The sequence below is a fragment of the Oryzias latipes genome, chromosome 7 (assembly GCF_053564925.1).
Source record: "Oryzias latipes strain Hd-rR chromosome 7, Olatipes_Hd-rR_3.1".
Lineage (NCBI taxonomy): Eukaryota > Metazoa > Chordata > Actinopteri > Beloniformes > Adrianichthyidae > Oryzias > Oryzias latipes.
Window position 1 is genome coordinate 22,221,452 of NC_136243.1, and position 16,110 is coordinate 22,237,561.

The following is a 16,110-nucleotide window of genomic DNA, read 5'->3' on the forward strand; positions in this document are numbered from 1 at the left end:
AGACAATTGTCATGAGCCATCACATGAGAAACAGGGGAGTTCTCTGAGGGGCCGTATAAGACATTATTTATTCTGAACCATTCACATTCATACATTCTTGCTCTCACAGTCATATATACTCTCTTTCACATACATATATTCTCTTACGCATACAGTTCTGCTATGTGGACAGGGAGGAGCAGAGGATCAGGTGGTGGACTTTTGTTTTATGGGAGATCTGCATAAAGCTTGTTGAACAACTAGGTTGGGCTACAGGGGCGATCACTTCTATACATTTAGCACATATTGTACTGGATCACCTTTTATAAAAACCTACATCAAAATTCATCTAGGTTTTGAATGCATTGTGATCCAACAGTTTTTACGAAATAAGTCCCAGAAAAAAAAAAAGTTAATGTGTAAACCACGTCATTTACAATAATTTTTAGTAAATGAAAGTTAAACAAAGTTTCAACTTCTAAATCATATAGTCAGAATTCCATTTTTTGTTGTTTGTTTTTATTGTCATGCAAAAGTTGTGGCAATAGAATATACAAATTTTTCTACTTTTTCTACATTATATGGACCAAAGAAAATGGCATTAATGGCATATACTTACATATCTCTTTACTACCTTCTTGGAAAGCCCACAGCACCTTACAGTCACAGTCACATCCAAACAAACATTCACACACTGCGGCCTAACACTGGCGCCAACCTATAACCACCAGGAGCAATGTGGGATTCAGTGTCTTGCCCAAGAACCCTTGAACACATGAGCTGGCAAAGCAGGAACCAAACCTGCAATTTTCCCATCAGAGGTGGACGTTCTTCCTCTGCATTTATGAATTTATTTTATTTGGTTCTTGTAGCTTTTCCTTAAAATCTTTTGCCAATAACATTGGTTAAGTGAGGAAACATTTCACCAAATGATATAATGTATTGTAACTACACCTCTTTATGTTGTTGTTTTGTGTAATAAATAAATAATATATCTGGTGTTTCATGTAATGCATTAAATATTCATTTTAGTAGTTATTCCTATATGCCGGTAATGAATCATTATAAAACCAACAAGCAAATATTGTTTGTTGAGCCTGAAGCTATCAAAATTCAAATTAATTGATTAATTGGTTTTTTTCACCTTTTTTAAGAATTGAAGCATTCATATCACCTGTTTTAGTTCTTGCCCAGAGGAACAGGTAGGTATTAAGCTTAGCCAAATCCTTTTAGTCACATGTAAAACTGAGACTGATTTAGCATTCTGGCAGAGAATGAGTGGTTTCCCAAAACTAGGAACAGCTTTTTTTTTTTTTAGAACAACTACATATTTTAAAAACACATTAATGCAAAAAATGCAATTATCTTACATTTCTATTAAGTTCTGTGATGTCTGCTCTTTGCTTATACAGCATTTAAAATAGTAAGTTTATGGGATGGCTTATTTGTTAAGCGGAAAGAAAAATCTTTTCAAGCTGGGGCTCAAAATATGTAATAGAACTAGAGGTTAAAAGTACATTGACGTTGGCGTCTACCTGGATGATAGCTCAGAACAAAAGCTTATGACTTTTTTACTGAGGGAATTTTCCTGTACTCCAGAGGAACATTTAATTTCCCTAGGTAGGGTTTAAAGACTTGGGGATATTTATGCCTTAAACTGGGGTTATGAGTTTGAATGTGAAGAGACAGAAATTCCACTCTAAATCCACCACACACCAATCTAGTACTGGTTAAATCCTCAGTAGGAATGACATCCGATTTTTAGCCTATAATATTTCTATTTTTAATACAGATTGCAGAAACGTAAAAAATGTTCATCAGCACAAAAGGACTTCTTTTCATTTTTCAAAGTGGTGTGCCCTGGTAAACCATGACTATTTATTAGATATACAGTCTGTTTGTGCAGATTTCCTCTGCATTTATACATGAGTTCACACTCCAGTGGGAGAACAAGAAAACACACATTCAGACATACACAATCAACTCACAACTCAGATTCCCCATGGACTTGTGTTCTTTCTTCTTCTTCTTCTTCTTTTTTTTAAGTAAACAAACCAGTGCGCCATGCAATATTTTCTACAGAGCCTGGGATCTGACATGGGTAAGTAAATTATTCGAAAAATTACACGAAATAATTAATTCATGGGAACGAAATAATAATTCACGTGATAAGTCATTCAAAAACAATGATATGAGCAATACTTGGATTGACAGCAGATACCTTCACATTTCTGTCTGTGTGTATCTCATTACAATGCATGGAGGACAAGGAGGATGTTTAGAGATCGAAAATAATCATTTTAAAAAGCTCTATAAGAATTTGTAATTACGTCTCCATGTCTGGGTTCATTCACATCCAGGTACCCACTCCGTTCAGGGAAATCAAACTGGGGGATCTTCTTATTATTGTCTCAATGAAAATAAGGAAAATATCATACGATATAGGATGCCCGAGCTTGCTGCTTCCCCATAACGCACCTGCCGCTTTGAGCTTTTGCTTTTCATGCCGGCATTCGGGCAGCTGGCTGGCTCCGGTATGGGGTGTTGTAGTTTAGGGTAGAATAAGAATAATAATATTCACTGAGGTAACTTGTCTTTTATTAACATACTTGTTAGCAGTCAGTTTACATCCGAAGGGTACATGCTACATATTCCATCAGGCATCCCACTTATCTTATTGGTGCATTCAAATACAGCAGGATAAATGTATATCCGAATATTATTTTGTGGGAACTAATTAATTGTTTATTTTACCCATGTCAGGTCCCGGGCTCCGTAATTTTGCATTGCTGTAATGTAATTCTGTATCCGTAATTCTGCATTTTTCCATAACAAAAAGAGTTTCAAATCTACCCATCTCCTATGTTCCTTTCTCATTCTATTTATAGAATCTTATTTATCTAAGACAGAGGCGTTAAAAAACTGAGGCTTGATTAAGAGCTGAAAATTCCAAACTAAAATAAAAAATACTTGAATGCCTTTTATTTGCACATACATTTACAGTTTTGTAATTTTATTTTATTTTTTTAGAAAAAAAGTCTAAAACAGTTGCTGAGAAACTAAGCCTTAAGCATCATCTCCAATGAATGTGACATACAGGACAAAGGAGTCACATGATGCTGTAAGTATATTTGCACTTTATTTATTTATTAGCCTTTTTTAAATGGGGAAAGAAAAAAAGAATCAGCCACACAAACTAGATGAGAAGACAAACTAACATGCGATACATGTATACAACTGCACTGAGCTCAAAAAAGGAACATTTGAATGTGCACAAAAGCTCATCCTCTCAAGCACATTTACTGAGTGTCTTTTCAAATAAATCATGTATTCAGCAGAAAACCTTAATTAATGTAGACTGATGACAACCGTGTCTCCATTTTTTTCTGGGCAAATTGAAATAATTGCTTGGCCCTTCAGCATAGCAAAGAGCTTAAATGTGAATAGACAGGAAGGCAGTTGTTGGGAAGAGTATAGCCTGTAAAATCAATCTTACCCACAGAAAAAAATATTTGGATTATCAATCTCTTTCCGCTTCTTTTATTTTTTGTGCTCATAAAATGCATATACGATCATACAGCGTGTAACTCAGCAATCACTTTCACATGAAAAGGAACACATTTACGGCAACAGTTTAATAGAGAACCGTGTGTGTTCTTGAATGTGTGCATTCATGTGTTCTGTGTTGCTGTGCTGGGGGCGTGTTCTGCCAGCCCCCCTGCCCACGGCTTACGCATAATATCATCAGAGCATGCCATAGCAGCGGGCTTTCTCTATGTTCACTGTGTGTTGAGGCAGGGAAGTATTTTTGTCGACACACTGCGGTGTAAATCTAAATTTGTCTTCTACGAGTCTTGCCAAAGCGATTGGCAGTGTAATGTGAATGTCAGTGAATGGGTTGTGCTGTTATTTAAGAGGAACAGCTGTCCGTTGGGAGATGACACACTGTCACACACACCACTGCAACTGTAGATTGGGGAACGGGGCAAAACAGCAGACAGGGGGGTTGATTTCAACTGAATTGTGGGTATTCAACCTAAATGGGCAAGGCGAAAGGCACCGCAGGAAAAAGGGTCATTTTAAAATGCAGGGGAAAAAACAGAGGATATCTAGTGGTAGTGCAATAAAGAGAGAGACTGGGAGAAAAATAAAAAAAGACAGGGAGAGAGAAAGAGAAGGAGGCAGAGCTTCTCTCTCTGACTGGCTAACTGGCTGGCAGTGAGCTCTGAGCGCTGATCTGCCTGTTCTGATGGGGTTTCATGCCCTTTCGGCAGTTCCATGGACCCTGAGGGCAATACGGAGTTCTGTTGTTGATCTCGTTTTGCCTTTTCTCACCTGTCAATTGTAAAAGCCAGCTCAGAATCAGGACAAGCTGTTCCAAGCTTCACCAACGACAAATGGATCATCAACCAGTAACCACAATCCAAGAGGGGAGATAAAAGAGCATTCAATGCAAGCGGCACAGACACCACTGGCAGAAATGAGAGGTAGGAGCTACATTATTTCTGAGGAGTTTTGATGTAATTGTGAGTTTTATTGGTGTCCTCTGCAGGTGTGCACAAGTATCATCTGTTAAAGCTACTGTTGTATAAACTGTTGTATAACAGAAGGTCATAAAAACATGGTTACCACAATTCTCTTCACTCTGATTTTTTTAAATCAAATTCTTATTTTTAGGTGAAATGACAAACATTATCCCTGTGAATGTTTGCTTTTCTTGCTGCAATTTGGTACTGATGTGTGTGTTGTGTTGATTGAAAGTGGTACCGGCTCAAGGTTACGAGTGCATGTCATTACAAACTTCTTTTCATATACTTTAGGCTAGAGGGGCACATCAGAGAAAAGAGCCAGTCTTCTGCAATGACCTTATTTTGTAGTTGATGCTACGTTGTTATGATCTACTTCTTAACTGAAGCTGTTAAATTGCATGAATGTTTGTTTTTTATTGTAATCGTGAATATTTGAATGAATGGGTCACATTTACACATGTAAATGTCTAAATATAAGCTAAAGCATTACAAATTTTGCACCACAACCAGAAAAATGTGAACCCATCCTACTGTAACTAAGATAATATGCATCTAGGACCCAATGGATCACACTAGCTGGAATTGAACATGTAGCACCTGTGGTTGAATGCATATTCATTTTTAATACCTCTAAAAGAAAGTCAACAAGCAAATAAATCAATATAAATGATTGAATACATGATTATCATGGCCTACACCAAACTCAATGTTTAAAGTAAAAGTATTTAAGTAAGATAGTTTTAGAGATTTATCTGTGACATTAAGTTGTAGAATATGTTGAAATTAGCAAAAACCTTTTGAGGCAAAGTTTATATTAAAATGACTTATTTTTGTATGACTATTTGAAAATGTATTTGCTCCATCGAATAACCAAAATGTTTGCTTCATGCTTTATGCTAAGCTGATTTAAAGAGATAGACCTAAGGGCTTTGTTACCAAGAATCTTGTAGAAGATGTGACCTGATTTTGGAGAAAAAGCTTTTAATGCCTTTAGAAGAAACCAAAACACGTTCCTGTCTTAAATATGTTTTGAAGTTGGCTGCAGGGACAGTTTAATCTGATAACAATCTTGGTACAACTACTATATCTAGTATGTTATCAACTTGTGAGCTACCAAAGCTTGGGTCAGAAATTTAGCTTGAAGCTCGTCAAGCCAATGCTATAAATACTGCAGTGATGTTCCAGAAGGAATTGACATGTGAAGGCATCTCAAAGGGAATCAGATACCTAATATGTGCTGTGTATGGATTTGTGTGTGGGTGAGGGGTTGTGAGGCTTTGGTGGAGTCACTGTCTGAGGGCAGTGGAAGGCGGATGTTAGCACATTATTCTAATAGTTATTTTTGTGTTCAGTTGACAAAGGACAAGCAATCAGAACTAATTCACAGTTAGAAAGTTATGCCAAGAAACTTTACAATGAAGGTAAAACAGTAATAATTTGCTTTTCAATGGCAGTGGCCAAGGCAGCTTACAAAGAGGATATTATTGTTTCCATTAATGTAGTAAAGGTGGAGGCTTTTGCTGAAATCAACTGAGAAAGAAAAACTAAAATTTAAATAAAAGTAGCATCGTGGTTTTTTTTTCCTTGTTGCACTAACTGTCTGTTTTTCTTCAGTGATACTGGTGTGTGCCCTCCTCTCCCCACTGTCTTTGGCTCAGGCCTGTCCAAAAGAGTGCAGTTGCAACAACAAAGTCGTAGACTGCCGGGGTCGCGGTCTATATGACATTCCTCGAAGACTACATCCAGAAACTCAAGAACTGTACCTCCAAGATAACCGCATCCGGGGAATTGTATCAATGGCTTTTCGGGAAATACCCCTTGTCCGTATTCTTGATCTATCAAATAATTCTATAACATCTATTTCACCAACTGCTCTGCTGGGTCTGAGGACTCTGCAGCGTCTCAGCCTGGCACACAACAGCCTCAGAGAGTTCGACAGGCGACTCCTCATTCCAATTCACTCACTTTCTCGGCTTGACCTTTCACACAACAGGTTAGGCTATGACATCAGAAAACATAAAACAAATTCTCATGCTTTTAACTTATCGTATAAACATTTTTCTATTTAATTAACTACTTTCTTGTCCATCCTCCCAGTCTCGGAGGGTTGCCTGGAGCCATGGGGGACAGCTTAAAGAACCTCAGCTTCTTGGGGCTAGCATACAACAGGTTAACAAGACTGGACCGCTCACTGATGGAGGCTATGACGCTCCTGGATGGCCTTACACTACAAGGCAACCCCTGGAGGTGTGACTGCCAAATGATAGGCCTGAAGCTCTGGCTGGAGACGTATGTTTTTAAAGGTCAGAGAACACAGACTATTTGCTTTCTTACTAAATACAACAACATATTGCGGAAACAATTAAATATGGCAACATATACAGTACTATCACAAAAGAGATAAAGGGAGGCGTTTTCCTTACACACGTCCCACAACTCTGCCATTGTCTTTTGCAATTTAACAGCCCTCCTCTTTTAAGGTAGAAAAAGACTATAAACTATAAACACACTACTGGTGTGTCTCACAATAGCTTTTGGCTTTAAAAGGCAAAGCTTTGAATGTTAACTTTTAAATATTTCAATTAATTATGCAATGACAAAAAGCATCACAGACATTTATGCAATTTTATAAAAACTTGAAACACTTACAATCAAGCTTTAATTGTGACTGGTTGTCTCTGTTTTGCTGCGTTGAGAGAACAGCAGTCATTAGGATGCAAATTACAACCGTAGAGTAAAAGCTTGGGCTACATGTAGCTGGGAGTTCAGCCTTAATCTCTATGTAACCTTAGCTTAAATTTCATTTTACTGGATGAACATTCTAATTATTGCAAAACAGAACAATAGATCTGGTTTTGAGAATGCTGTCTCCCAGTAAGCTACTGTATAATCAAACAATCAGAGAGAAAATGTGTTGCCAAGCTTGCTTGAAACGAAAGAAAAAGACATTTCGAGGACACCCCATAGGAGAGCAAACTAACTGTCGTTTCAGTTTTAGTGATACATATTGTAATTTTCTTGTGCTACTAGTCACGTTCTTTATGCTAATGCCTTCTGAAAGGAAGCAAGGAAAAATAAAGTATACTTTCAAGACCCACTCCCATTAAAAATTTCTTTTTGGTGTTTTCAACATGTTCTTGTTGTATTTTTCTGATAATGGAGGACATAAATTCAAAGTCTATTAAGCTTAAATTTGCATTTTGGCACATGTCTTTAGTCAAATTATTGTGAATCGGAGCAGACAAAAAAAGTTGTCGGAAAAAGTTTGTAGGTGTGACGCAGAAGCTAGCACAGTCGCATCCGCTGTTCCCTTCTGATGCATCCACTTTTAGACGACTACATCCATGTAGGCTGTTTTCCTCATCTGAGCTGGTATCTGGCTCTAAACTGTACGGCCGGATAGTTCCAATATTGCTTAGCATTTTTGTTGCACCGGTAATATTACGTTGGAGTTGTGAGGGGTCCTAGCTAGCAGGAAAGAGTGTAAACACATTAATGATGGGAAGGGGGCAGGCTTACTCCGCGGTAACAGTCCCACCCACAACCTAGAAAACAACTCGTTTTTTTGTTTGTTTGTTTTTTATTTTGGCTAAAAACAGCATAATCAAAATTAAAAGACCATTAAGAACAGTTTGAAAATAGATTGGAGTGGGACTTCCAGAACTAGTTTAAGTTTAGGGCTACAATATTTAAAACTTTATTGATCAAAAAGGAAATTCTGTTTTGTATGTTTTGATAAAACAAATTCAAGATTTTTATGCTTATCCTTGTGTGTTCCCATATGTTTTTGTAAATCTGATCCTAAGGTGGTGCCATAGATGAAGTGCTTTGCTCCCAGCCAGAAGAAATGAAGAATAAAGATCTGCAAAAAGTTCCTTATGAGCTCTTCCATGCCTGCATGGCTACAAGCTACCACTACCTGTTTGCCAACATACATCACCTGGAGTCTGAGAGGCTACTGCGAGGACACACTCATGGCAATCATGCTAACCCTGCCATTCATGCCCTACATGTTCCCATGGCAATGGGGGAGGGCTTTGGTGGGGGAGGAGGGGGAATGACAGAGTGCGAACCCAAGCAGAAGCAACGGCCTGTCAACCTGCGCCATGCCATAGCCACGGTGATAATCACCGGCGTGGTGTGTGGCATCGTGTGTCTGATGATGCTGGCTGCAGCAGTGTATGGATGCGCCTACGCCGCCATCATGGCCAAATACCAGAGAGAGTTAAAGAAGAACGAGGAGCTGGCGGCAACAAAAGGGGCAGATCATGCCACAGCAGATGATAAGGAACCACTGGAAAATGCTATCGCGTAGGAGAAGGATGAAACTTCCCCAAGACTTGAAACTCTTTGCTCTGGAGGTCTCAACCCTTTAACTTGATTTTCTCTGGATGCCATGTGTGGGATTGGGTGTAAATTTTTAGAAAAAATTGAATTTGTGAAAAATAACTATTTTTACATAAACTCACCATACAGTTAAGATCTGGGTAGCACAGGTATTTGACTATGCACCAATGAGAAGAGTATCTATTGTATGCGGGTCTAAGGGGCTGGCCAAAGAATTCAACAATGTACATTTTTGTTCTAAGAACTGCATATCAATAACAGGGGCAAATTAAGATATATTTATAACTGTGTACTAAAAGGTATTTGTAATGTTTGGTATTTGCATCCAGTAACTTTGTTATTTATTATTTTTTTAAGGTAGACCTTTGCTGTCTTTTAGCTCCTGTTGGTTTAGAATTTGAGTCTGTTTTAAATCTGTAATAACTCATGGGGAGTTTTTGTAAGTTGTGCCCTGAATTGCCATGATTATCCATGTTTGTATGACAAAAAAGGGTAATCTATATTTCACGTTTGACTGAACGTGCGTGTGGATTAATGACCATCATACGGAGAAATATTCTAAAGTCTGTGCCTAACGATGTTCTATAGTTTTGTGATAAATATGTGTTTTTTTAAAGAATATTTTCGCAGAAAGCTAACCTGAAATGGAAAATTCATTGAAGCAATAATGAACCAACAGCAAATGCAAAGTCTATGATTCATCCTCCTCCTGTGACTTTACGCCTTTATCAGTCTGACTTATCATACAGCATCTTTTGAGGTCAGTTTCAAGTTTGTTTTTTACTTATTACTCATTTGTACTGGATACAGAAAATTAAGTGGTAATACATTAATTATGGTACAAATAGCAAAAGATTATGAATACAGTATGTACTTTTTATTGGAGAAAGTTAGTTAGCAGGTATTTTGTGATCTAAATGTGGAGGTTTGTCTTTTGATGTTAAAAATCCTAAAAAAAAAAAAAATCCTAATCCTTTGAATCCAAAAGTTGCATTAAATTTATTCACCAACTTCTGATACAAAAGTTAAAAGAATAGCTGCCTCATTTTCCTTGATAATATTTCCTTTAATATTAATTTCAAAAGGATTTCATTGTCACGTTAGAATCTCAGAGGATTTTGAGTTGTTTTTCTGTTACCACAGTTTATTATTAAACGATTAAAAAGAAGAAGACTTTTAAAGTGTTAATAAAAAATAAACTGAAGCAAAAATGGATTTATAGCATGCTGGAGTGTAGACAAGCACTTGAAGGGGCACAGATGCCTTTGGTTTCAATGCCCGAGTTGACTTTTGTGGCAGCAGACTCACCGCACGTGGCTTGGGATGTGACCAAGTACACCGACACACACAAACCCGACATGCTGGCGTACATACATTTATATGAACACACACACAAACATTGTGACTTTAGAGATGTCTGCAGGGGCTGTGGTGTGTGATGTCATCAGCCTGTCCTGTCAAGTTAGTGTGTTAGCGTATTCATAAGTCTACAGCTCAGTGGAGCGCAGGCCAGTGAAGTGAAAACTGGCCCCAACCAGCCTACGCTAAATTAGCATTCTAGCCTACATCTCCTCTCCCATCTAACACTCTTATATAAAATCATCTCTGTGCGCAAACACTCAAATAACAAGCATGAGGGTCACCGCTGTACATCAGCACCCACTTTAACTTTATGCTGTTCAGAAATCCTCCCTTATTAGTCATTGAAATTTAGGCACAGCTCACTATTATTTTAAGACAGCAGCACTAGAATCAACGGGGTCAGATTATACTGCGAGCTGGTGTTAACTGTGGGCTGCTTGTGCACCACTGATGTAAATCTGATGAAGACTCCGTTTGTATGTGTGTGCATGCATAATGACAGTGCACAGACTCTCCCATCTCTGTCCTTCTGCTCCAGTGGTTTCCCCTAGGCATAGACTACCCAGAATGCACTCCTTTTATGTCAACACATTCAGGCACTGTGAAATAATTTGGTATTTTTTCCTTTTTTTCTCTTATTTTAGGGTGTTTGCATTTTATATAATTGTAGGCCTCATCTTTTTTGACACTGACCAGACATTATTATTTTTAGTCATTTTACTTTTATTATTATGAGTTAGATGTCCTCCACACTCTTTTCCTTTGTGTGTTTTGGACATTGGGAAATACCAAGTCTGTGTAGAATTAATAAAAAGAAAACAAGACCAAATTATCACACTAACAAAAATTAATACAAATAAAATATTATAATTTAAAAATACTTATTAATATTTACTGGTAGATTTCAATGTTTTCCTTTTTAATTTGTGGCAAAGTTGTCTTTTACATAAATGACAATAAGTTAAAAAAACAAAAAACCTAGAATCTGCAGCTTATGATCATTTTTATAATTTCACATCATCTGTCAAATCTGGGGAGATGCATTAGATAAACCATGCATTAAAATCTCCCATTTTCTAAAATGTTGTTTGTACTATGGAGATTCTACTTTCCTGTATCTTTCTGGTTGATCAATTCTTTGTTTACTCCCTTACAAAAAGCATCAACTTTTATCAGGTTGAACTGTGTCAAGGAACCACTGAGAAAGGAACCGATCTAAACCAATCTTGTGTGTTCTTACAGCAGTAAGTGCACAAATAAAAAAAAGACAGCAAAGTGGGCAGCGAGTTTTTCATTTCAAAAGAAGGAAAGTAGTACTGGGGGAGGCATATGTGAAGTGGGAACATAAAGCACAGCAGTGTACGGCAGAGAATACTGCAATACTCTCAATGTAGAGAATTGTGTGTTTGTATGTGAAAGAAAATGGCTCACTGGAGTCCCTCCTTACCTGCAGCAATGGGAGATTTCCTCTCATCCAGAAGTTGGATAGCAGTACTGGCCAGCACAATGCTCTTGTTTTCTGATCCTAACCCACAAGCACAAGAAAAACAAACTCATAAACCATTTGACATCCCGTTCATTCATAACTCCTTTGACTACATTAGCTCTGGCCCCATCAAAGGGTTGAGAGGGAAATAAAAACAACACAAATATCACAGAGTACCATTAAATGGCTACAGAAATGACTAAAGTCCTGGGAAGATGAGTGCATCTGAGGCAAGTCCAGACAGAAAATAGCAGGCTTTCAGGTTACTTATGCTAGGTGGTGATAAAAGAAAGCCTGAGGCTGAGGACAGATGAGAACTCATTCTGTCTTTCAAGGACAGACCATTTCTTGGACAAACAGTTGAAACTGAATGTGTGTGCGTGAGACATCTGCGTATTTGTGTGCTATTTCGTGCGTCTCTTCTGGGTTAGTCAGCATGGAAAGAGGTGAACCTCCTCTCAACATATCTTATTTCAAACCACAACAGTCATTATAATCCACAAGCACTCAGTCTAGAATTTAAAGAGGGGAAAAGAAGCTGTACAACCAGAGCAAATGACCAAAAAGGGTAAAAGATGAAAATGTGTAGACTAATAGTAAATATCTTTTATTAAATTGTGTCAAACATTGTGTAACTGTTCTACAAAACTTAACAACAGAAAAAAACTATCAACTTGTATTCAAAAACTAACCTGTATTGAAAGGCAGAGAGTAAACAAAGGTCCCCGGAACTTGTTCTGCTGCTCTCTTATACCACAGCGGGAAATGATCTGCATTGAACACCCCCTCTTTGTCTTCAGCAGTCAGGAAGTCTCTTGAGGCGGACAGGAAACAGATAATACAAAAATGCAATCTTTCCATTGGAGCATCATATGTATGAAACAAGGATCAGTGCTTTTGGGAAATGATGAAAAATACTCTGAAGAAACGTACTGGTTTGTAAGTTCATCAGGAACCACAAAGAGGTTTATCCTGGACAGTCCTGTTCTTGTGCCCAGGTAGGCTATTTCCACGCCTTTATCTGAGTTTCTGTTGGTGGGACAAATTTAAGGGACCGTTATTTCTAGACAGTTATAACATGAATGCAAATAAAAGAGTTTTAGATTTTTGGGACAACGTTATCAGGAAATCGTTAGTGAATAACATATTAACAGTAACAGATTTTTTTCCCCTTCAAATGTCAGTAGAGTGGGTCACATACTCTGACTTGTTGAGTACCAGGCTAGTCCAGTAGGCCTCCAGTGGAGCGGTCACCACTGCGTCAAATAGCACTTCCTGAATCAGCTCCTTGTCACCTGAGCAATAGAAAAAAAAAACACACACACACAAAAACAGCATGTTAAAATAAAGAACAAGTCACAAGTGGATCACACACATGTAGCTGAAATAAACCTTGAACGATTTAATACGAGTTTTAAATGTGTAATGACAAGAGAGGGCAAGATTTGAAAAAGAAATAACCAAGCTTGAGTAAGGCAGCAAGTTACATTTCTTATATTTTTAATACTAAAGCCGTACTGCAAGTGCAAAATACAAGGAAAAACCTTTTTATTTAAATTTTTTTTTTCTATCAACAGGATAAGGGGCACCTTCAAGAAAACAAATTATCCACACCTTTTGAGTAATTTCAGTGAATGAATTTGAAATTATTTTTCAATAAGTGAAAACGTTTTTTATTTATTTATGTATTTAACCTTTATTTATCAGGGGAAGAGAGATTAGAAAAATAAATTCTTATTTTCAACTGTGGCCTGTGATGTTAGTTAAATCAAATAATAAGTAAAAAAAAAGTGAAGTTAGAGAAGATGGGGTTGTTTTCTCTACTTTTATTGCAAGTTCCATGTAAATCAACCGATGATAGTGTATGTGATAATTGTAGACTGTGAGGGCTCAAGTTCCAAGTGTTAACACAAAAAATACCATAATGCAATTTGGGTTTGTTTTTTTTGCAAGAATCTGGAATGTGTTCTAAAAAAACAATACTATAAGTTTTTTCTCAAAGACTTCTTTTTTAACTAGATATTCATTTTAATGCTAAAAACAGTAAACTTGAGATTCAACTAATTATTTTTTGTAATTTAAGGTGGTCCAAGTTCCCCAGTCCTGAAGTCTACTTGCCAATAATACATTACAGATGAAAAGAAAAAAATCTTTGTAGGAATAAGTCCCAAATCTTTACTTGAAGTCCCTGATGGGGTCAGTTTAGTGCCTACACTTTCCAGAATCAAGTCTTGATCCTTGTGTTTCAGTTGGTTGTAACAAAAACAAAGAGCAGCCTAATGTGATGTGATGAGTGATGTAAAAGCAACTAAACGTTAAGAGCTAGTTATGACTTTAGTAATGACTCAAACTCACACTTTAAGTGGGGTCTGTGTCCATTGAGGTACAGTTTAATGGCTTCTATTTGGGATAGATGGCGGTGCTCAGGGTGCTCGTCTGTATTGCAGTATGTCCTGGATCACAACAAAAGCAGAAGAAAATATTACACCACTGTAACTTGCTCCCTAAATCTTTTCTTTTCTGATGATTTCTTTGCTAATACCTTTAGTTTACTGTTTATTTTAGTGTCATAGTTAAGCATTATGCATCAAATCTATTTTCAGTTACATTTAAACTGGAAAACATGTTCAAAAAGTGGAATGAAGCAACGCAAGTTCTTTTTTTTTCATTTACAAACAGCTTGAAATGTGTCTATGAACTGCCTCCTCACCTGTATTCTCTAAAGTGGCAGATCTGCTCAACGTGTTAATAGTGTAATGCTAACTTTTTACACGCATTGAAGGGCAGACGTGTAGCATGACTGTTTAACCCTCACCATTCATCTGCCACTGCAACATCAGGGTGTTCCAAGTCATGAAGCCCTGTAACAAAAATAACAACTTTATGTTTACAAGTAAATACTGAAATATACTAATTATGCATTAACAATAAAAAACACTAGCAGCACAAGTTCTAATTCACGCCCACTTCAATGCACTATGGGTGAAAAATGTACTTTTTGAGTGAATGTGACAGGTATGATTAGATCAGGAAGAGCCAAGGCATGCTCAGACGGCTCAGCATGACAGACGTGTTTAAAGAAACACACGGGCAGAAACACACGCAGACGCGTACACCTCACATGAATATTCACATCCATGAAGCCTGACATGAAAGCAGTGAGAAATGTATGAGGAAACACACACACATACACACACAGGGACAGACGCACACTGTCCAAACAAACACACAAGCAACGCCTTCCCAGTGGAAGAAAAATATTTAACTTTCTGCTTGGTTGAAGATTTTTAATTCGTTAGCATTGCAGTATTTGTGTGAGGCTGAAAGAAATGCTTGAGAAGTTAAAACAGGGCAAAGGGTTTTAGATATTTTGTTTAGAGCACAGACTGCTTCACATTTTAAACTGCAAATCTGTTGTAATGAAGGTCTTTTAAAACTACAATGTCATAACACTATACTGACAGGGCATTTGATCACTCTGTAAAACAAAATGAAAGTTTTCAGCTTCAAAATGGCACAAAATAAATGGTTGCAGTCAGATTAGTGTCCATGATTCCAGTTTTTTTCTGTCAAAATAATTTCAGTACTTATCTGTTTCTTAAAAAATGCACAAAGAGTAGTTCAAAGAACAAGTCACATGTTGCTTTTGTCAAACTGGATTTCAGCCCATATGATAAAAAATAAAAGAAGACAGACCAAAAAACGAATGCAGAATTTCTACTTTTTAAAGGTTAACTCCAATCATCTTGTTAACAATTGTAAAAGGCTGTATTATAAGCCAGAGGTCTTTTAATTATGAATTTGCAAAAAGCAAAAGCCTCTGTTGTTATCTAGGACATATTTTTTGCTGAGCGGCAAGTGTTCGTTAGAAATTTCTCTTTAAGTTGTGGAGGGGACTCTTGAGATGCAGTAAGCCAACCCCTGCTTCCCGACATCCATCTGTTTACACTCTCCGACCAGCTTACAATCCCTCACAACCCAACCTAACATTAGCAGAGCAATAAAAAAGGCGAGCAATATCGGAGCAGTTCAGACGAGAAAAATGAACACACTCAAGGATCTATTTTGTGGATGAATCGGAATGGCGCAGAACACAGCTTGTGGCCAGCCGATTGTAGCTCCTACGTCACAACAAGCTTTTTCAAACAGCATTTTTTCGTCTGCTCCTGATTCACAACGATTTGAATAAAAAATACTCAAAAATGCTACTTTAAGCTCAAAATTCTTTACATGTGAATTCCACCATGCATTTTTTTTAATCAGAGTGGGTTTTTTTTAACACAGTTTTAGATAATTGCAGCTTTTCTGAAGCTTATTAAATTAAAAAAATATATACTTAGCTCAGAAGTCAAACATGTACAATCATAAAACAAGTTAGCTTCAATTTTAAGCAAGGTAAAAAAAGTA

At 37.3% G+C, this 16,110-nt stretch overlaps 2 protein-coding genes across 3 annotated transcripts in view; one reads left to right on the forward strand and one right to left on the reverse strand.

Moving 5' to 3' along the window:
• Window positions 1-16,110, reverse strand: part of cacna2d3a (calcium channel, voltage-dependent, alpha 2/delta subunit 3a) — a 125,946-nt gene that overhangs the window by 16,237 nt on the left and 93,599 nt on the right. For both annotated transcript variants that reach the window (XM_078950590.1, XM_078950589.1), the window contains 6 exons: window positions 14,519-14,564; window positions 14,059-14,156; window positions 12,905-12,998; window positions 12,637-12,732; window positions 12,396-12,517; window positions 11,665-11,742 (listed from right to left, as the gene is read on the reverse strand). In XM_078950590.1, coding sequence (XP_078806716.1) covers window positions 11,665-11,742; window positions 12,396-12,517; window positions 12,637-12,732; window positions 12,905-12,998; window positions 14,059-14,156; window positions 14,519-14,564 — 534 coding nt within the window. The remainder of the gene's footprint in view (window positions 1-11,664; window positions 11,743-12,395; window positions 12,518-12,636; window positions 12,733-12,904; window positions 12,999-14,058; window positions 14,157-14,518; window positions 14,565-16,110) is intronic.
• On the forward strand, window positions 3,930-10,066 carry lrtm1 (leucine rich repeat transmembrane protein 1). The gene is made up of 4 exons (XM_011477165.4): window positions 3,930-4,466; window positions 6,123-6,501; window positions 6,606-6,811; window positions 8,315-10,066. Exons 1-4 carry the CDS (start codon window positions 4,430-4,432, stop codon window positions 8,821-8,823), a joined length of 1,131 nt encoding a protein of 376 aa, XP_011475467.1. The 5' UTR covers window positions 3,930-4,429; the 3' UTR covers window positions 8,824-10,066.

Coding starts and splice junctions, on each gene's coding strand:
- lrtm1 (XM_011477165.4), top strand. CDS start 4,430: ATGCAAGCGGCACAGACACCACTGGCAGAAATGAGAG. Junction 4,467..6,122: donor ACCACTGGCAGAAATGAGAG/GTAGGAGCTACA, acceptor GTTTTTCTTCAG/TGATACTGGTGTGTGCCCTC. Junction 6,502..6,605: donor CTTGACCTTTCACACAACAG/GTTAGGCTATGA, acceptor CCATCCTCCCAG/TCTCGGAGGGTTGCCTGGAG.